The 22,663-nt window shown below is 43.3% G+C and overlaps 1 protein-coding gene across 1 annotated transcript in view; it reads left to right on the forward strand.

Annotated features, from left to right (window-relative positions):
• Positions 1-19,820, forward strand: part of LOC130116809 (hexokinase-2-like) — a 107,711-nt gene extending 87,891 nt beyond the window's left edge. Inside the window, exons 8-11 of the mRNA XM_056284869.1 lie at positions 3,315-3,498; positions 6,821-6,976; positions 10,812-11,045; positions 19,406-19,820. Of these exons, the coding sequence (XP_056140844.1) occupies positions 3,315-3,498; positions 6,821-6,976; positions 10,812-11,045; positions 19,406-19,595 (764 nt within the window). The 3' untranslated portion in view covers positions 19,596-19,820. The remainder of the gene's footprint in view (positions 1-3,314; positions 3,499-6,820; positions 6,977-10,811; positions 11,046-19,405) is intronic.
• Positions 19,821-22,663: the final 2,843 nt, after the last annotated feature.

The following is a 22,663-nucleotide window of genomic DNA, read 5'->3' on the forward strand; positions in this document are numbered from 1 at the left end:
GGAGCACAAGAACAGACAATTTATTAGAATCTGTGTTCATATGCAGATCGTTCGCAACTTTGATAAGTGCTGTTTCTGTGCTATGGTGACATCGAAAACCTGATTGATAAATGCCTATAACGTTGTTAGATATTAAATAGTTATTAACTTGAGAATAAACTGTTTTTTTCAAGGATTTTGCTGAGGAATAGTAAGTTGGAGATGGGCCTGTAGTTGGCAATAACTGTTGCATCAAGATTACTCTTCTTCAGAAGTGGTTTAACGACAGCTATCTTAAGTGCTGCAGGAAATATACCTGCCTGAAGAGTGTAGTTAATAATTTCTAAAACATCACGTGCTAATCAATTAAAAACATTTTTAAAAAAATTGGTAGGAAGGGGATCCAAGCAGCAGGTGGATGACCTGAGCTGCCTAACAATGTTGTTCCAGACTTATTAGCTCTAGAGTGTCAAAGTGAGACATGGCACCAGTGATATTTCTGGAGAACTGGAGAGTAGGTTCATTACTGAATCTCGAGGCACTAATGTTCTGTCTAATGGCAATAATTTTGTTATTGAAGTGTGGCGAATTGCTCACATTTTTCAGTGGACAGCATCTCTGATGGGTGTGGAGATGGTGGATTAATAAGTTGGTCAATAGTAGATAAAAGCACTTTATTATTGTTAATATTTTCATTAATGATTTCAGAGAAAAAAGACTGTCTGGCCTGTTTAATTTCTTTGCTGTACTTGTTCGGTCTATCCTTGTAATTTTCATGGTGAACCTGAAGTTGAGTCTTTCTCCACTGTCGTTCTGCCTGGCGACACTCTCTCTTAAGCTGCCTAACAACCACTCCATTTTTCCAGGGGGCTTTTTGTTTTTCCATGTTTTTAGTTTTAACAGGTGTAATGTTGTCAAAGATATTTCATATTTTTGAGTTGAAGTCGTTCACAAGATCCCCAGTTTGTGATGACATGAACGGCGATCACTCATTTACAGTTTTCCGAAAGGTTTCAATTGTATTTGATAATAACACAATTGAAACGCTTCATTGATAATATGAAGCGTTTTTTGATCATTCGAGTGCGTACTGTTGTACAGGAACAGCAGACACATCAAAAAATATACAACAGTGATCAGAGATAGCGACATCCATGACACAGGGTACAGTGATATTAAGTCCTTTTGATATGACTAAGTCTAGAGTATGCCCCTTATTGTGCGTGGGTCCAGAAACATGCTGAGTGAGAGCAAATGCCTCCAGTAAGCTAATTAGGTTCTGGCACCGCAGTCTGTTTGATTGTAAACATGAACATTAAAATCACCCAGGATGATGAAACAATCATAATCAGTGGAAACCATAGACAGTAGCTCCGAAAATTCATCAAGAAAGCCATGTTTGGATTTTGGTGGCCGGTAGGCAGTAATTATTAAAATCGTAGCATTACAATGTATAGTAAGAGCAAGGTATTCAAAAGACGCGAACTTATGGGCCTATAAGAAGTGCATTCATCCGCGGCTTTCCCCCTTTTTAAGGATAAGGCTGACATTGGCCTCTGTAAGCGATCTTGGGAGGAAGCCATTCTCTAATGGATAATTTAGCATTTCAATTAGGAGTCCTATAAATAAGGATTTGAACTCCTTATAAAACTCGTACCCAAACCCATCAGGGCCTGGAGCCTTGCCTGACTGCATAGTTTTCAAAGCATCCAAAATGGCTTTCTCTGTAATCCGTTTACCTAAATTGTCCCTCCGCTAGTCTGTTGCCTTAATTAAACTTAACACAGAGAAAAAGTTATCTAATAACGTCTGATTATCTGTAGATTGTTCACTTGTATATAACTGGATGTAAAATTGTCCAAAAACCTTATTGATACTGTTTATATCAGTTTTACTCTGCCCATTAGAGTCTTTGGTGGATGAAAGACCTTGAGAATCAGGCCTTTTATTCAGTAACCTGGCAAGGTACTTAGTGGGCTTGTTGCCAAATTCGTACTGATGTTTTGCAAATCTAATAATATGTGTAAGTAAGGAGTTTAGTGAAGCTCTGGTGGCCAACACTGACTTCAAGTTATTCTCTGATGGATTTTTAATATATTCCTTCTCCATTTCTGGAAGTTCAAGTTCAAGTTCCCTCTAAGTTTCAAGGGATTTCCATCGCTTACTCTTAGTATGTGATATTATTAAGCCTCTGATGTGCACTTTGCTTGTTTCCCATAAGATTGAGGAGGAAATGTCAGGTGTCTTATCAATTGTATGGAAAGCTTTGAATTCGGAATTAAAATATAAAATCCAATTTGGATCACTGAGCAACTGAGGATCAAATCTCCAAGTCCCAGTACGGGTGACATCCCCCTCTTGAAGAAGTTGTAGGAACATGATCAGATATGGTGATACTTCCAATAGTTCAAGAGGTTATTAAGTGACGCATCATCTTTGGGGCTAGAAAATAATCTGTTCTTGAACTACTCTTGTGGACATTTGAGAAAAAAAGTATAGTCTTTCTTTCCGGGGTGTAAACTTCTCCAGACATCTAGGTAGCCCGTCTCTTCACATAACTTTGTTATTGCCCAAGTTGTTTTTGTGGGGAATGTTTCTCCGCTGGGAATTCCTCAATCTGGGGATCCATCAGGCAATTTAAATCTCCAGCTATTATTGACTGTTCACATTCGAGTTCACCAAATTCTGAAAAAACTTTAGTAAGCAAATCTGTTGGATGGTTGGGTGGGTAATATAAATTCATAATAGAGATATTTTCCCAAAGAGTGATCCCCCCACATTAACGTACCTCCCGCGATGATCTCTGACACATTTTCAACCTTAAATGGTAGTGATTTATGAATTAAGATGCAAACCCCTCTACTGTTGGAGGTAAAGGATGAAGAAAAAAACACCTGACCCCCCCATTCACGTTTTAACTTAAGATGTTCCTCATCTTTTAGGTGGGTTTCCTGTAACACAGCAATTTTCACATCTTCTTTTTTAACAAAAGTTAAAATTTTCTTTCTTTTTACTGGATGATGAATCCATCGCACATTTCAAGTACAAAACCTAACGTCGGATGCAGTCATTGTTAGAACTGTAAGTGTCAAATCCTAAATCCTTATTGCTGTTGCCCATTATAAATATTCTATCCATTATCATTCACAAATAATGGCCTGCTGAGTGCTTTGAGGACCAGCGGGTCCAGTTTGTCAGTATGGGACAGTATGGATCAGGGTGTCAATGGAAAAGGGGCTTTGCAGCGCCATAATAGAACGAGAATCAGAATCATAGCATCCTGTTCCAAACCGGGTGCCGTTTCCCAATGTGTAATCCGATCCTTCATCTCTCAGGTACAGGAACGAATGCCTGCTACATGGAGAAGATGAAGAATGTGAAGCGGGTGGAGGGGGAGGATGGGCAGATGTGCATCAATACAGAGTGGGGGGCCTTTGGAGATGACGGTGCCCTGAAAGACATCCAGACAGAGTTTGACGTGGCGCTGGACAGAACGACCGACAACGCCGGTTTCCAAACGTATGTTTACCCAACCTGAGTTCTTGATATTTACTCAAGAATTTCCATTATTCCCATGTTCCTCGATGGTTTGGTGTTGACTATCGCCACAAAAAAGAGGAGTATATTCTAAAACACCTTGCAGCACTATCAGCGCATTTAGAGAAGAAAGCTCCATTTAGGAATTTCTTTTTAATCCTGGTTGTGCTAATGCAATGATGCAACCTGTCAAGATTCAGCAAGAATTGACTCTTGCAGTTTTATCACTTTTCTCTACAACTTAAAAGAATAGTTCATACTTTTTGAGATCTATTTCTATTTTATCATCAACTTTCATCAAGTCCAGAGATAGGTTTCATTTTCATACGGTGTGAAAGAACACTCCACTGTTCAGACAAAGCTAACATGATGCTACAGCAGCCTCTCATACTGAATTCGACTCTAGATTTTAAAACTTTTCAGTGGTTTTTTTAAGAGTCCGTTTCAGCGGTTTCCTATAGCGTTACTTCCTACAATACAGCCTACAAGAGATTACCAGCAGGAGGCGCTCCACCACAACACAGCAAAGCAAACACTAAGAGAGAATTTAACAATAAAAACCAGTGTAAACTTATAAAATTAACACTGTAATTTAGTATGATAGACTGTTGTAGCATTAGCATGACAGCCTGCTGTGCTATCATGTTAGCTTCATCTAAATCGTGGAGTGTTTTTTACACTGAAGGAGGGTTGTGGATTTGTCCTCCATTGATTACATTGAAGTTAGCATGACAAGCTGGAGCTATGTGTCCAGTTTGAAGAAAAGGATGGAGGACTGAAAATGAAACCTACCTACAGAATACAAGAACACTGAGAATAAAATAGTCAGACTTAAAAAATCTGAAATTTTTTAGATCATGTCTTATCTTCGTTCTCAATTTTTATAGGTATCTCTCAATAATTGGGATGTTAAAGGTGTTGTTATCGCTCCTAAATATCTAAACCCTTTTGTGGTCCACTGAAACTTGATCCCCCCCCCCCAATACAGCTGGCCTCTCCCCAGAGAGCACCATTGCAATAGATTTTGTTTCATTAGTCAAAAAGCCCGAGATCTTTCCATATTCAATTAAATCCTTCAGCAGAGCAGGTATAGATGATGAAGGCTTGCTAATGAATGTGAGTATATTGTCTGCAAACAGTGATATTTTGTGTTCTTCATATCCACCTTCAGTTGTTATTCATATGTCTTTATTATGCCTTAAAGTCTTTGCCAGCAGTTCAGTATTATACTACAAATAATCAATAGCAGACTAAGACAGTCCCTTTGTCTAACCCTTCTTTTAAGAGGGAAAAAAAACTGGAACAACAAACATTTACTCTGATGCGTGATTTTGCATTGCTATAAATAGATTTTATCCACTTAATAAAAATAGAATTAAATCCAAATACTTTGTTTGATAGAGGAAACCCCATTTAACCCTGTCAAATACTTTTTGTGCATCAAGACTGAGCATTAAGGATGTTTGTTTATTCATTTGGGCTCTTGATATGTTATTTATAGTTCTCATCTTATTTGCTCCCTGTTAAAACAGAATAAACCCTGTTTGATCAGGTTTAATTAATTTTGCAACATTTTTTCTGGCTTCTTCGTGCAAGAGTATTAGTTAATATCGTCAGGTCATTGCATAATAGACTGATTGGTCTATGTCCCTCACATTTAGTTGGATCTTGTCCCTCTTTATGTCACACAGAAATAACAGCTTCAGACCACGTTTGCGGAGGATCCCCTTTTGATAGTGCATACTTAAAAACTTCACTAGTATCGGTGTAATCTGTTCTACAATTTATTATAAACTTCTCCAGGCAATCCATCTGTTCCTGATGATTTGTTATTTTTCAAAGATTTTATAGTTTTCAAAACAACCTGTTGTGTTATTGGTTTTGTCATATCAAGTGCCTCTTCCTCTGACAAATATGTTTCGGAAAAGGAATCTTTGTTTTCATTCCTTATTGGGGTGAAGTCTGAGTCTGCATATCGTCACCTTCTTGAAATAATGGCCTAAGTCATATTTTCAAATTTTTCAAAAAACAGAATAAACTGACAAATTTTGTTTCAGTTTATTCTGTTTTTTGAAAAACTTGAAAATATGACTTAGGCCATTATTTCAAGAAGGTGACGATATAGATCTCTAATAAGCTCCAAAAGCTTTCGCTATAGCTTTGGTGATATCAAAGATTAATAAAATCACCCGAACCACAGAATAAAATTGACAAACCAGTTCAATGACACAGTCACAGGATGTAGTTCGGTGTTTTTGGTGGATCTGTACAGGTACAGGTACACCTGGACTACTGTTTGGTCGATAGTTTTTCTACCAACCTGTCTTTGTCTTCATGTCTGTTAGCTTGACAGATGTGGCATCAGATATCTTTGCAAGAAGACAGAGGTTTGATTTTTGGATAGAAACCCTGGTCACAGTGAGAGGTGAGAGAGGTGTAAGGTTATATCAATAAACAAATGTAATGAAAGTAGGGGTGCACAATATATTGGTTAGCTTATCAGTATTGGCCAATAAGTGCTTAAAAATGTGTTATTGGCAACAGGACAGATATCAATATTATGTCTGATATATCACATCAATATGATGACACATTAATTATGTGCCAACGATGACAGGCGCTGATGGAAAGACAGGTGGCGCTAAAGATCAAGTTATTTCTTACCTCAATGTGCATTTCTAAAAACTTTGTGCGATGATTGAAGGGAGCAGATTGACAACAATCAGTTTTCATCAAGGCGACACTGATAGTCACATTTTATAGAGAAGCTTTAATGATCGACCTGTTGGAGAACAAATGTAGGAACAAAGATGTCTGAAAATGTTCTGTTAAAATAAATATGACATGTTTTCTCCATTCTAGATCAAGTCACTTCTGTTCATCTCCTTCAGTAAATGCAGACACTTTGAAACGGTTTAGTAATAAATCAGGGCAGGTAGTAATAAGAAGTCTTTTATGCATGTCTGCATCACAGTTACAGTAGAATAATAGAAATTATTGACGACTTGATATTCACCAAAAAATCATTATCGTACATCCCTAACTGAAAGTAGTAATGACCGTATTTTCAATTTGAATTGATAGTGTGGTACATTTTTCTCTCTAATTTGATCCACTGGATATTTTCAGATGAAATTGCACTGCTTGGTGTTGACTGGTCTCTGTCTGTCTGTATGTCTGTATGTCTGTCTGTCTGTCTGTCTGTCTGTCTGTCTGTCTGTCTGTCTGTCTGTCTGTCTGTCGGTCTGTCTGCTGGTCTGTCTGTATCTTTGTTCTGTGTCTTTATTGGTTGTCCTCTCGCTAGGTTTGAGAAGATGATCGGTGGTAAGTATCTGGGAGAGATCGTGCGCTTGGTGCTGGTGAAACTGGCCGAGGATGGGCTGCTGTTTGATGGACAGCTGTCAGACAAACTGCTGACACACGGGAGCTTTGAGACACGCTTAATGTCCCACATAGAGGAGTGAGTGTCCGACAGAAAACCTCTTGTCTTGTTTAGTTTGCACACATTAAATGAAACCCAAGTAAAAATAAATCATACTGAGCATGTAGTCTAGGCCTGCAACAACCAGCTATTTCAATTATCAATTAATTATTTCATCTGTAATAATAATAGTTGTATTTATATAGCACTTTTCTTAAACAATATTACAAAGGACTTCACAAAAAAAAGATGAAACCAGACAAGGCAAAAATAAGAGTAAGATTAAATAAGAGTAAACATAAAATAGTATAAATAAAAACAAAGATCAAACATTTGTAAAAGCTTTCATAAAAAGAAAAGTTTTAAGACGATATCTAAAAGAAGCTAGTGACTTGGTTTGTCTTAGCTCCACAGGAAGAGAGTCCCATAGTGTGAGGGCTCTAACAGCAAAAACCTGATCACCCTTTGTAACAAACCCAGACCTTAATGGTCGAGGGGGCGTATACAAAGTCAATAAATCACAAATGTATGAAGGAACAAGACCATTTAAAGACTTAAAATTGAGCAGTAACATTTTAAAATCAATTTGAGGGAGGCAAGCACAGGAGGGGTATGGTCATGCCTCCTTGTCCCGGTACTGAGCCGAGCAGCAGTATTTTGCACCAGCTGCAGACAGTGGAAGGAGCCCTTGCTGATGCCAGAATAAAGTGCACTACAATAGTCAAGCCAAGGATAGATAAAAGCATGTACCTTTTTTTTTTGCAGATCGGCAATTGATAAAAAGGACCTAAAAGTTTAAAATAACGGCAGGCGTCCACCACAAGTTCCCAGAGCCCAAAGTGACGGCTTAAAACTGTTTCCGTAGTCTGACAAACAGCATTTATGCAGCAGCGGCATTTATGAAGCTGTGACCAGCTTCAAGATGACACACATGGGCTACTGTTTGCCGAGATAATCCATCCACCTGACAGGTGTAGCATGTCACGAGGCTGATTAGACAGCAGGATTATTGCACAGGTGTGCCTTAGGCTGGTCACAATGAAAGGCCGCTCTAAAATGTGCAGTTTTATCACACAGCACAATGCCACAAATGTCACAAGTTTTGAGGGAACGCGCAATTGGCATGCTGACTGCAGGAATGTCCACCAGAGCTGCTGCCTGTGAATCGAACGTTAATTTCTCTACCATAAGCCATCTCCAAAGTCGTTTCTGAGAATTTGGTAGTACATCCAACCGGCCTCACAACCACAGACCACGTGTAACCACGCCAGCCCAGGACCTCCACAGCCGGCATCTTCACCTGCAAGATTATCTGAGACCAGCCGCCCGGACAGCTGATGCAACAATTGGTTTGTATAACCAAAGAATTTCTGCACAAACTGTCAGAAACTGTCTCAGGGAAGCTCATCTGCATGCTGGTCGTCCTCACCGGGGTCTTGACCTGACTGCAGTTTGTCGTCGTAACCGACTTGAGTGGGCAAATGCTCACCCTCGATGGCGTCTGGCACTCTGGAGAAGTGTTCTCTTCATGGATGAATCCCGGTTTTCACTGTACCGGACAGATGGCAGTCAGCGTGTATGGCGTCATGTGGGTGAGCGGTTTGCTAATGTCAACGTTGTGAATATAATGGTCGAGGGGGCGTATACCAAGTCAATAAATCACAAATGTATGAAGGAACAAGACCATTTAAAGACTTAAAAGTGAACAGTAACATTTTAAAATCAATTTGAGGGAGGCAAGCACAGGAGTGATATGGTCACGCCTCCTTGCCCCGGTAATGAGCCGAGCAGCGGTATTTTGTACCAACTGCAGACCGTGCAGTGAAGAGAGTGGCCCGTGGTGGCGGTGGGGTTATGGTATGGGCAGGCATATGCCACGGACAACGAACACAGGTGCATTTTATTGATGGCATTTTGAATGCACAGAGCTACTGTGACGAGATCCTGAGGCCCACTGTTGTGTCATTCATCCACCACCATCACCTCATGTTGCAGTATGATAATGCACGGCCCCATGTTGGAAGGATCTGTACACAATTCCGGGAAGCTGAAAACATCCCAGTTCTTGCATGGCCTGCATACTCACCAGGCATATCACCCATTGAGCATGTTTGGGATGCTCTGGATCAGCATATATGACAGTGTGTTCTAGTTCCTGCCAATATCCAGCAACTTCGCACAGCCATTGGAGAGGAGTGGACCAACATTTCACAGGCCACAATCAACAACCTGATCAACTCTATGCGAAGGAGATGTGTTGCACTGCGTGAGGCAAATGGTGGTCACACCAGATACTTACTGGTTTTCTGGACCCCCCCCCCCCGCATATCTGTGAAATCCAGAGTTCAGTGCCTAATAAATGTCTCTTTTCAAGATAAAACTGCACATTTTAGAGTGGCCTTTTATTGTGAGCAGCCTAAGGCACACCTGTGCAATAATCCTGCTGTCTAACCAGCATCTTCATATGCCACACCTGTCAGGTGGACGGATTATCTCGACAAAGGAGAAGTGCTCACTAACAGATTTAAACAAATTTGTGAACAAAATTTGAGCGAAATAGGCCTTTTGCATACATAGAAAAAGTCTTAGATCTTTGATTTCAGCTCATGAAACATTGGAAATTGGAGCAAAAACAAAAGTGTTTATATTTTTGTTCAGTGTATATATATATATATATATATATATATATATATATATGTGTGTGTGTGTGTGTGTGTGTTACGGGTAATGTGAAAAAACGGTTAATGTGCAAACTACCCGGTTAATGTGCAGATTACCCAACGGGCGGTTAATGTGCAGATTACCCGCCAGAACGGGTTATCTGCACATTATCCGGGTTGTCTACTCACTACCCGCTTGGGTGGTTAATGTGGATAGAACGAACCACATTATCCACATTAACCGGGTAGTCTGCCACTAGGCTATATTAGCCAGGCGAGGGAGGGGATCGGGCACATTTTTTGTCTTTTTTGGTGGTTGTGTAAAAGTGCATCTGAAAGGTATCGCCTGTTAATTAATTTTTCTTGCCTGACTGGCAGACAGGAATTGCATTTTGACATGTGTTTCCGCTGCTTCTGCTCCTACATACTGGGTTTATAAAACGACTCTCGTTCTGTTTTCATATCATCTAGTCTCAGTATTTTCCCCCACCAGTACGCCTCTTCCATAAAGTGTTATTTACCAGTCTGTCCACGGAGTGATTGCCATTTGGGATTGGTTGAATGACGCATGTCTCCAGTGAGAGTAGGCTATAGCAGCCTGATGGGAGATGGCCGAGACTGATATTTCTTTTCACCCTTGTCAAATGTGTAGGCTATTCCTTCATATCAGGGATCAGATAGAGAGCGAGGAGGAGGAGGAGGGCTCATGTTTGTGTTCTTTGGTGCCAATAGCCTCGTGGGGGGAAACGTTGATCTAAAGACAGAATGATATCGCCAACGTCTGTTCTTTCATTTACCACAACTTGTGATTCCTCACATGGCCCCACTTCATGAGTCATTAGGCTAAAGGCCTCTTGCTGATTTAATATCAATATATCGTAAAAAGATGAGTTGCAGGTTCGTTCTATCCACATTAACCATCCAAACGGGCGGTGTGCAGACTACCCGGTTAATGTGCAGACTACCCAGTTAATGTGCAGACTACCCGGTTAATGTGCAGACTACCTGGTTAATGTGGATAATGTGGTTCGTTCCATCCACATTAACCGCCCAAGCGGGTAGTGTGCAGACTACCCATTCTGGCGGGTAATGTGCACATTAACTGGGTAGTTTGCACATTAACCGTTTTTTTCACATTACCCGTAACATGTATATATATACACAGATCGCTTAAAATAAAACTAGAAAGATTTGGATCTCTGTCTGTCTCCCAGGGAGGAGTCTGGTCTGGAGAAAACTCGGGAGATCCTGGTGGGTTTGGGTCTGGAGGCCGGGCCAGTGGACTGTCAGGTGGTGCGTCTGGTCTGTGACACCGTGTCCACGCGCTCTGCCAGCCTCTGCGCCGCTGGCCTGGCAACCATCGCCAACCAGATCCGCCTCAACTGTGGCCTGGACCGTCGGAAGACCACGGTGGGGGTGGACGGGGCAGTCTACAAAAAACACCCCAAGTAAGAATGAATGGAGCTCTGAAAATATTCATGTTTGACTGTCTGCATGTCTGCAGACACACACACACACACACACACACACACACACACACACACACATACATATGTGTGTATTTTCACATATAGTGTTTTTAAAGTCTATTTATGTCTTTATGGTGCAGTTATGATTGATTAACTTTTGCTATAGCCAAAATTACAGTGTAATGCTGTTGGAACTGTCAGCCACATTCCATTCATAATATTAGATTTAGTTTAGAAAGATTTGTTTTTCTCACAACCATCATAGTAAATGTTAAATGGACTGTATGAATGCCACACACACATACACTCACTCCGACTTCGGTGTCAACCATGCAAGGTAACAACCAGCCCATCAGGAGCAGGTAGGGGTTAGGTGTCTTGCTCAGGGACACCTCCACATTTTTACCAGGAAGAGCCGAGGATCGAACCGGCAACCTACCAGTTACCAGATCCCCTGTTCTACCTCCCAAGACACTGTCACCCAATAGCACAAAGTTTTTACACTGTCATCAATAAATCAATCAATCAAGGGTAACACTTTAGTATGGGGAACATATTCTAAGTAAAAAAACTTAATTTAGAGTAATTTAACACTATGAACACTTGTAGTTTTGTGTTTTGTTATGTAAGAACAGACCATATTAAGTGTTAGTAAGGGAGAATAACCTTTCTTGTGGTACTACCACCTTATAAAGGCCATACTAAGCAAAGCATATTGAGATGGTGCTACTAATAAGCAATACTTCTGAGGTTATAGAGGGAAAACTCATAGTTAATGGCTTACTGGTTGCATAATAAGGCCATGCAGAATAAGGCATTAATGAGTACATAATAATGACCAATTAAGAGCCAATATGTTGCTAATTTGCATGCTAATAAGCACCTAATTAATGGTGACTATGTTCCCCATACTAAAGTGTTAACCAATCAAGCTTTATTTATAAAGCATATTTCAGTTATCAGCTTCACAAATTGTTGAGTAGGGCTTCCTAACAGGTCTTCACCTATAATAATAATGAAAAAAGGTTGGAAGCCATTTGATGCAAAGCTGACAGAATTTGTATTTATGCATGTAAGTGCTATACGGCGCAAACCAAGAACACAAGTGGCTCATTCATTCATTCATTCATTCATTCATTCATCCATCTTCAGCCGCTTCTCCGGGGTCGGGTCATGGTGGCAGCAAGCTAAGTAGGGCACTCTCCCCAGCAACGCCCTCCAACGCCTCCTGGGGGATCCCAAAGCATTCCCAAGCCAGATTGGACATGTAGTCTCTCCAGTGTGTTCTGGGTCTACCCTGGGGTCTCCTCCCAGTTGGCCGTGCCCGGTAAACCTCCAAAGGAAGGCGCCCGGGAGGCCTCCTAATCAGATGCCCGAACCACCTCAACTGTCTCCTTCCGACGCGAAGGAGCAGCGGCTCCACTCCGAGCTCCCTCCGGATGTCCGAGCTCCTCACCCTATCTGTAAGGCTGAGCCCAGACACCCTACGGAGGAAACTCATTTCAGCCGCTTATATCTGCGATCTCACCCTTTTGGTCACTACCCAAAGCTCATGACCATAGGTGAGGGTTGGAACGAAGACTGACTGGTAAACTGAGAGCTTTGTCTTCCGGCTCAGCTCCCTCTTCACCACAATGGTCTGGTACAACGTCCGCATTACTGCTGATGCTGCACCAATCCGCCTGTCAATCTCCCTCTCCATCCTACCCTCACTCGTGAACAAAACCCCGAGATACTTGAACTTGAACTTACACTTCCTCAAGGGAAGACTTGAGGCAACAACTCACCCCCAACCCGGTGGGAGCAATCCACCATTTTCTGGTAGAGAACCATGATCTCAGACTTGGAGGTGCTGACTCTCATCCCATCCATTTCACACTCAGCCGCAAACGACCCCAATGTGCGCTGGAGGTCGTGTTCTGATGAAGCCAACAAAACCACATTGTCTGCGAAGAGCAGAGATGTAATTCTGAGGTTCCCAAAATGGACAGACTGTGCCTTGAGATCCTGTCCATGAATATTACAAACAGAAATGGAGACAAGGGACAAGCTTGGTGGAGTCTGACACCCATCGAAAACGTGTTTGACTTTATGCTGAGAATGCGGACACAGCTCTCACTTTGGTTATATAAGAACCGGATGGCTTGTAGCAACTGTCCCGTTACCCCATACTACTATTCACCATTTACTATATGCCATGTACCACGTATAGTGCTGTGATGTATGCACAGAAATACATTCTGTCATCACTGCATCACGTGGCTTCCTGTTATGGCAGGTGGTTCCACACAACTATGATACATACATTCTAAATCCTTGAGCACACATAAATAAATCAAGCTGCAGAGAAGTTACTCAACACAGCTGCATGGTAAATAAGTAAATCCAACTTTTCATTTCTTTGAGGGTAATCAAGTGAAATTATAAAAAGAAAAGAATTTGAACTTGTTATGACAGCACCACATGGACAGAAGTCCACCACATGACCTCTGACCTTTTCAGACTTCCACATGATTGTAAGTTTGTTTTTTTTAAATCTGTGCGCGCGCGCATGCAGAATGTGTCACTGGGTCTTGACACATTCACAGGTTTCCTGTTTTTTGTTGAGAAGACATGAGAGGCCATCCAGAACTCAAATAATACTTCTTTCTTCATTTACTCTCTCTTTCTCTCTTTGCCCCATTCTTCTTCATGTTCTAGCTCCCCTCCTACTCTCTCTCCTCCTCCATTCCTTCCTTCCTTCTCCTCCATTTCTCTGTCAACCTCCTACATCCCCCCTCCATCTCTCTCTCGCTCTCTCTCTCTCTCTCTCTCTCTGTCTCTCTCTCTCTCTCTCTCTCTCTCTCTGCACTGCATGCTGGGAGGTTGTGAGTGTGAGTGAGGGTGGTGGATGTGAGATGGCGTGGCGTTTGAATGGTTTGCTGTTCTTTTTTTTTGGACTTTCCCTGTATTCTCCGTGTGTGTGATCAGGTAAACTTTATTAATACTTTTTACCGAGTGTTCAGTGGTCTTGTCGGGTTGTTTTCAGGAGGAATGGCGTCCTCCGAGACGCCACCTCCATACATCCGTCACGTGATAGTCCCGCCGGAGCCCAGCATGACGATGCAGGAGGTTTTGTTGGCCGTAGGAGAGCAAGTTGGTCCCGGCAATCTACTGCTGGCTTCCAGGATGGACAAGGCTGTGGTGTTGTTTTTGAAGGAGGAGCGTCATGTTAGAGAGATGATTGAGAGGGGTGTAGTTATCAGGGATCTCTATAGCACCGTTTCTCCATTGTCGGTTCCCTCCACCAGAATCACAGTGTCACGTGTTCCACCGTTTATGTCCAACGAGCCGATGGAAAGTGAGCTGCGGAGTTTTGGTCATTTCGCCAGTGCTTTCAAAACTGTCAATCTCGGATGTACAGATCCGAAGGCAAAACATGTTCAGTCACTCAGGAGACAGGTATTTATGTTTTTGGACTCTCCACAATAGAGTTTGGAGGTTTCATTTAGACACGGTTATGGCTCGTACATGGTGTATGCTAGTTCCAGGCAGTTGAAATGTTGCGATGTTGGTCATAAGCAGTTTGCATGTCCACATAGACAGCAAGCGGAGGCAGACACTGCAGAAGCTAAACCCCCCCCCCCCCACTGATCATGTCCCCGAGGCGGGGAGAGAAGAACGGAGTCAGTCAGAAGAACAGCCTTTCCCACCGGTTGTAGATGAGGAAATGGGCTCTCAGCCTACGGCCTCGGAGCTGGGGGCACAGCTTGTAGAAACACTGGCAGCTGAACAGGTGGCTGCATCCAGCAGCTTGGCAGGGACTGAGGATGTGCTCAGTGGTGAGGGACAGAGTGTAATGGGTGGAGGTAGGCATACTGAAGGAAACAGTGAGAGTGTGGAGGAGATTCCCAGGTGACAGGTGAGGCTGAGGATATGGATGACGATTCGGAGTCTGACAGTATGTCAATTGGTGAAACATCATACCGCAGCATCAATCTGCATTCTCTTGAGGACATGAATGTTTTTTTGGATGAAAATGTTGGGAAGTCAGTAAGAGTAAAAGAGTTTTTCAATGATACAGACAAGTTAAACAGATCTGGTTATTATCTGCAGAAGCTGGTTGGGTTTGAGCTGGTTGAGGAGAAAAAACGTTTTCGCTCTAAGAAGCACATCACAGCCTTGAGAAATTGTTTGAAGGACAAAACTTGTGAAATAAATTATGATAATGCATCACAAGGTGCTTTATTCTTTTATCTGGTTCATGCTGGTCTGTTTCTATCTCCATACTTTTCTCTACACTACCCATCTTATGCAGGGTTGGATCTGTTAACATTAATGGCGGGAGGGACAGATGTAAGAGGGATTTAGTGGCTGGGGTTGTAAAGCAGAAAAAGATAGATGTGTTTTTTCTGCAGGAAACAGTGACCAAACTAATGAGATAGATTGGGAGAGGTGTGTGTGGGGTCATATACACTCAGCCATGGCGCCAACTTCAGTGGGGGGGGGGTGCAGTGTTCATTCATTCATTCATTCAACTTCAGCCGCTTCTCCGGGTTTGGGTCGCGGTGGAAGCAAGCTAAGTAGGGCACTCCAGACGTCCCTCTCCCCAGCAACGCCCTACAGCTGCTTCTGGGGGATCCCAAGGTGTTCCCAGGCCAGATTGGACATGTAGTCCCTCCAGCGAGTTCTGGGTCTACCCCGGGGTCTCCGCCCAGTTGTCTGTGCCCAGAAAACCTCCAAATGAAGGCGCCCAGGAGGCATCCTGATCAGATGCCCAAACCACCTCAACTGGCTCCTTTCGACGCAAAGGAGCAGCGGCTCTACTCCGAGCTCCCTCCGGATGTCCGAGATCCTCACCCTATCTCGCACCTAGGCTAGCAGTGTTGTCAATTTTATTTATATAACCCAATATCATGAATTAAAAATTTGCCTCAGGGGGCTTTACAGCAACACAACATCCTGTCCTTAGACCCTCACATCGAATAAGGAACAACTCCCTAAGAAACCTCAGGGAGAGCAACAATTCACACAATACAACGTTGGCAGAGGATAACACAATTACAAGGGAATTATAAAATAAATGAAGAATATGATGAGGAGGATGTCAAGCAGTGTCCAGACGCCACCGGAATAGCCCAGGACCTGAGCCCCGCGACCACCATCACCATGTACAAAAAAACAAAAACACATTATTCACACGTCTGAGTCAGAGAAGGATATAACATTAAAACAGGATTACTAAATTATATTGATTTATAAGATCTATAAAAAGAAAATGTGAGGAGGGAGATGCAAGCAGTGTCCAGGGGGCGACCACAATCACCATGGAGACCCGAGAGGAGGACAGACTGCACATGCACACAAGGGAGACTCACATCACACCATTCACACACACACAAGAAGAGGAAGGAGAGGACATCACACAGAGAGAGACATGTAAGAGAAGAGAACAGTTTATACGCTATAATCTCCTCGGCAGAACAGTGGTTGGTAAATTACTTGAGACAGAAACCGACCCGCCATGCAGTACAGGTTGTGAAGTGCTCAAATTGAAGGCAACTAATTTCCGGCTAAGGCAAAAAGATGAATTTTGAGTTTGGATTTAAAGGACTGAACAAACTGATTGTCTGATGGCAGCAGGCAGGTTATCCCACAAGAACGAGGCGCGATAGGAAACGCTCTCAATGGGTGAGAACATTGACTGGTTTTTAAACCTTTGTCTTGTTTGTTTCCCAGAAAGTTGAATCGGTTCATCTGGACACAACGTTTATAGAGAGAAACGTTTCATCACTCATCTAAGTGACCTCTTCAGTCTCAACTGACTGCAGGTACCCCCACCCTTATAAACAATACAGTGGCATAATGACCCAAACCAACGACCAGTTTCATATGCAAATTTGTGTTGTGGTTTCACCGCCCTGAGCTGCATCGCTGGTACGTTCGAGCCACTCCTCCAGCTCGGACACGCTGGGAAGATCCGAGCGCTTGGTTCGGGCTCTGAGGAGACGAGCGCTGCGCTGCACCAGGTGTTTGCCATCATCCACCAGGGACACCTGCGGCAATCAGGCAGCCCTCTACAAGAAGTCTCCAGTCCCAGAACGCCTCTCTGTGCTTCGACGTACTGACCCCTGCGGTAAAAGCTCTGACAAGCCTATTCCAGTGATTCCTAGTAACCCTTTTCCCGTGTCTTTCCCCATGCTGTTGTTTTGTTTCTCCCAGTGTCTAACGCCTGTGTTCCTGTTTTTCATCTTGCTGTTTTTCTTTCCCTCAAGACCCTCCCTCCGCGACTTCCACGGCTCCCTGCGTCTCCTTCACTCTTCATCCCCAGTGACAATCACGTTTCCCTGGATCCCCTCCAGGGATCTCCCTCCGCGTCTCTCTCCCCGGATCCCTCCCTTCGGATTTGAGTTCCTGGATCACAGACTCGGACTTCCTCAGACAACCCCTTGCTCAATGGATTTGGACTTTGGTAGCGAGGCGTCATCATCACAACATCCCGCCAAACATATTTCCATTATCACTCGTAGGCAAGATTTTGCAAGTTAGACACCAGCTTTTATTACACACATGTAGTAAAGCACACATCTCACAAACAGACCCCGCTATCCGCACCATACATTCCCGCCACCTTAGGTTCCCCTGTTATTATTTTGTGGCAGTTTGTTTATTTTATTCTGCATTAAAAGGCCTTTGGGTTTCTCAGTGCTCTGTGTCCGTCTGCCTTTCGGTTTCACTACACTGGTCTCTGGTCTTCATCCGAGAGTCGCAACAGAATGTTGAAGACAGAATGAGCCAACGCAAACCCGAGGGGAAGGTGGTCGCTCAGACAGCTATAGCCCCTAAGCCCCAGAACCCTATAGCTCTTGAGGCAGTGGTAAAGGACCACAGCACTCAACTCACTCAACTCCATTCAGAGCTTAGCACTGCCTTCTCCCAGATCACTGGAGAGATCAGCAGGCTCCAGACTAACTCACGTACCTCGGCGAGCACCCTTGCATCACTCTCCACACAGATCGCTGCTCTGACAGTGGCAGTGTCCAAGATCAGCGATCATCCTGCTCTGACCCCAGTCTCTGGCCCCAGCCCAGCTCCAGCTCCCAGTCACTCTGAGCCACCCTCTGGTCAACCATATCATGATTCTCGTGTTGAGCCTAACCTCATCATCATCATCCGCTGCTTTTCCGGGGTCGGGTCGCGGTGGCAGCAAGCTAAGTAGGGCACTCCAGATGTCCCTCTCCCCAGCAACACCCTCCAGTTCCTCCTGGGGGATCCCAAGGCGTTCCCAGGCCAGAGTCGACATTTAGTTCCTCCAGCGAGTTCTGGGTCTATCCCAGGGTCTCCTCCCAGTTGGCCGTGCCTGGTAAACCTCCAAAGGAAGGCGCCCAGGGGGCATCCTAATCAGATGCCCGGACCATCTCAGCTGGCTCCTTTCGAGAGGAAATGGAGCACTTCCCGTTTCCGAGGTTAACAAAAGGAACTACTCAGAACAACCACCAGGGGGTGGCAAATGCAATAAAAAAACAAATCTGGTTCCATCAAAGATTTCATAATGGCCATGAATAGCCTAAATGATTTTATGACAATGTGGCGCTATGATCGGTGCATTCCCGCTTCCGGTGTGGGAAGATGGTGGCACAAATGCAAGTTTACGATGGCTTCACCCAGTACTTTCCATGCAGTGTCTTTATCCATGTCTGCGTCTAAATTTGTCTTCGTTTGATGGCTGGGAGAGCTTGGTCTGCTGCGTCCTGTGGGCCCAGGGACTACAGCTCTGCCTGGAGCTGTGCCCGAGGAGGTAACACCAAGGGCGGTCTGACAGGAAGCGGGGCAGGCTATGCTAACTGCTAGCCCATGCAGACTGGCAGTTCCGATAACACCGAGGGCGAGCCGGCGGCAGTGACAGTCATCCTGGCTGGCGTTCGTTCCCTTGGACAGTGTTTTTTAAAAAATGTTTAGTTTGGAAATACATATATGTGTTAGTTTGGATGTGTGTTCCTGCAGTTCTTGTAGTTTTTGGATATGTGTTTTTGTATTTGTGATGCACCGCTGTGGGCTGGGGTAAACGAAATATCGTTTCCCCCAGCCAAATAAATAAATGTTAAATAAATAAATTAAACATGTTAAATAAATCAATAAATGACAAATAAATGTTCCTGCATGTTCCTGATGATATGATCTGCTCAGTAATGGATGACAAATTATTATTCAGTTTTGTTTTTGCATGAAATATTGTATTGTTTTATTGATATTTCATTATAATTAATGATTTATGATACCAGTGTAAAGAAGTTTTTTTTTTAAATCAATAAACAAATCTCTCTCTCTCTCTTTCTCTCTCTCTTTCCATCTCGCTTCAGTTTCCGCGACCAGCTACAGGCGACAGTTCAAGGACTCGCCCCCGAGTGTGAGATCAACTTCCTGTGCCTCGGAGACGGCGAGGGCAAAGCAGAGCAAAGCAAAGCGTTCGAAAGCGGCGAGGGCGCTGCCATAGTAATGGCCGTGGCCCAGCGGCTGGCTCGGCAGGAAGAGGCGGAGGGAGGTGCATAAGGTCAGGGAATACATTCAGAAGCTGTTTTACATTAGCGGATGATACAAATGGTAAATGAAGCAACTCCCTGAAGTGTTCCGGCAAGAAGTCCTACGCTTGTTTTAAGTTTTAAAGAGGCGACGCGCGAGAGTTTGCATGTTTTAGTCCCCCTGATTTCTTGTTGAACTCTTTCAGCAAGGTTTTCAGAGTTTCATATAAAAATGCTCAATTTCAATAAAAAGAAAAAAAACCCCACAACATCCTGGTTTGTGTGTACAAATGTAATAGGCACCGGCCATTCATCCCATCTTATCCTGAACTCTATGTCCAGTCTCTCCTGTCACCCTATCAGAATACAATAATCACAATAACAATAACTTTATTTACACGCTCGAAATTCAGCTCTCCAAAATCGGTCCTCTTTTTCTGAACTCAAATTCCAGTCACAGAATTCAGCCCCCACTCAGTTTCAGTCTGCATTATCCACATTTGGTGGCATACTGGTGCATAATCCAGCTCACGCTGTACATGGTTCTTTTTGTAGGTTAGCACCAATGCTCTGGAGCGTCTATCAAGAATTTTTTTTAAAAAAATGACATACTGGAAAGTTACACAAAGAATTACAGGATGCCTTTAAATGAACACTGGCACCCAATAGAAAGTTACAAGTGAACGTATTTCTGTCTCTGTGTATGTAAGACAATCCATGAATATCAGATCCTGCAGACTTCAGTCATATCTGATGTGAATGGCAGGGTGCATAGTGTTCTCCATCTTTAGCATAGTAGCAGCCGGATGAGGGAGTAGAAGGCAGGTAGTGTTGAGTTTGAAGAAGAAGTGAAGTTGTTTTGTCTAACAACACGGCACGGTAGCCCAGTGGTTAGCACTGTCCCGTCACAGCAAGAAGGTCCTGGGTTTGAACCCCGGGGTTGTCCAACCTTGGGGGTCATCCAGGGGCGGACTGGGAATGAAAAATGGCCCTGAACTTTTTGACTCAGACTGGCCCACCCACACACACACACACACACACACACACACACACACACACACCCCAGTGATACACCACTACCACCCACACAGACCATGCCACTCTTTATATAAACAAGATTACTGAACAATATTTATAATAATAACTTCAGTAAAATAGATGTAAAATAGAACAAGGGGAATGTGTTGATCTTAGGAGGAGGCTGGCTATAAGGAGCACATTTTGGGAAAATGGCACGGGCAGCAAGGTGGCAAGAATCTCTGGAGCCATCTGACAGTCCAAAGACATGTAAGTCAGGTGAGTTAGCCATACTACATTGTCCCTAGGTATGAATGTGTGTGTGCCCTGTGATGGCCTGGTGGCCTGTCCAGGGTGTCTCCCCTCCTGCCGCCCAATGACTGCTGGAATAGGCCCCAGCATCCCTGCGACCCTGAGAGCAGGATAAGCGGTTCAGATAATGGCTGGATGGATATTTCCTACCTCCTTAAATTAGCAATTTCCGTAGCAGCTCACTCCTCTCAGCAAGCCATCTATACCCAGGTCACCGTCCAGGGCCATTACAACGTCTCGCTCAGTAGCCATGAGCATAAAGCCTCCAGGTGCTGTTGAGATGGAGTGCTCCTGAGCCTACTTGATGAATTTCAGAGTAGAGAAGCTCTTCTCGCGAGCTACCTGGGTAACTGACAGGGTAAGTAGGAACTTGTAAGCAAGGCCCAGGATGTGGTATGTGTCGGTCAATAGGTTGTACTGACTAACAATACGGTAGCAACACACTGGACAGTCCTTGCAAGCAGCTCTTATTCACCATCTCCACCTTGTCTTAATGTCCTTCAGGTCCATGATCTTCCATAGACCTGATTGTGTATTCTTCAAATCCCGATTGATTTAACCTAGTCCACTGCTCTGCCAGACTCATGAGCTGACTCTGTAAATTAGCCACGGTTGCTCCGTTATTAGATTTGATCAAACATTGGCTTAGTTCTTGAAGGGCTGTCTGTGGAAGGCCACTGGCGCTCGATGATAGCTGACTAAAGGTTCTAGGGTCCAGAAGAGCCATGTCGGCATACAAAGGCTTGTTACTGAGAAATTGCCAATCCAGTTATGGACACCAGTCCTGTATGCACTCTCTGCCCCAGTGAAGGTCTCATCTTGTGCCGTCTCTCCAGGCACGCTTTTCTTCTTCGCCCCTTCGCCACTTCCGTTGCTTAGATGCGCGCACTACTTTTGATGACGTCGGCTGTAAAAGGGTCTATGAGTTCTTTTTTTAAGCAAAACTTTATTTAAATCCAGTTCAAAACTTTACAAAGAGACGATAAACATATAAATCAAAAAACAATTATAAACAATGCAGCAGGGGACAATAAAACATATTAAATACATATGTTCAAGGCATCGCATGTTTTCAAAGTCTTAATGGCTTTTTTGTTTTTAACATTTCGCAGACAGTCAAAATAATACTGAAGTTCCGTCTTAAATTGAACAATGTGCAGTCTTTTACTTGACCATCTGCATTTGTGAATGTAAAATGTACCACATAAGATAAAGAGATTCAACAAAAAATTCTTTGTTTTTCTTTTCATAAAGAATAAAATATCCTCTTTATTCAAATAAACTTGAATACCACCTAATCTTTCAGACATGTTCAGCCTCGAGCCAAAAAGGTTTCACACGTATACATTCATAAAATAAGTGTAAAATTGTTTCAACACATAATCACAAATACACATTTTACACAAATGTCACGTTTGTATTTTTAAGTGTCTGATTTGTTGGAAAACAAGATGAATTATTTTGAAACATACATCTTTAACTTTGCTGGTGACCCAAAGCTTAGTGTAACCTATTTTTCCGGACTTGCCTGTTAGTGATTTTAAGTTCCTGTTATAAGCTGTTGCCACAGTATATGCCTTGAGCTCTTATTTTGAAGGCTGAAGAGAGAGCGGAAGTGCTGTACGCAGTGTTGTTGCTGTGGAGCTCTGTTGGGGGAAGAATCCAAATAAAGTGGTCCTCGTGCGAAAGTGGAGCCTCCGTATTTGTTATTTGATAGTTTCATACAGTATAGGCGACATCTACAAACCCTCGGTTACGCTGGTGGCAGCG

Source organism: Lampris incognitus, chromosome 8, assembly GCF_029633865.1.
Source record: "Lampris incognitus isolate fLamInc1 chromosome 8, fLamInc1.hap2, whole genome shotgun sequence".
Taxonomy (NCBI): Eukaryota; Metazoa; Chordata; class Actinopteri; order Lampriformes; family Lampridae; genus Lampris; species Lampris incognitus.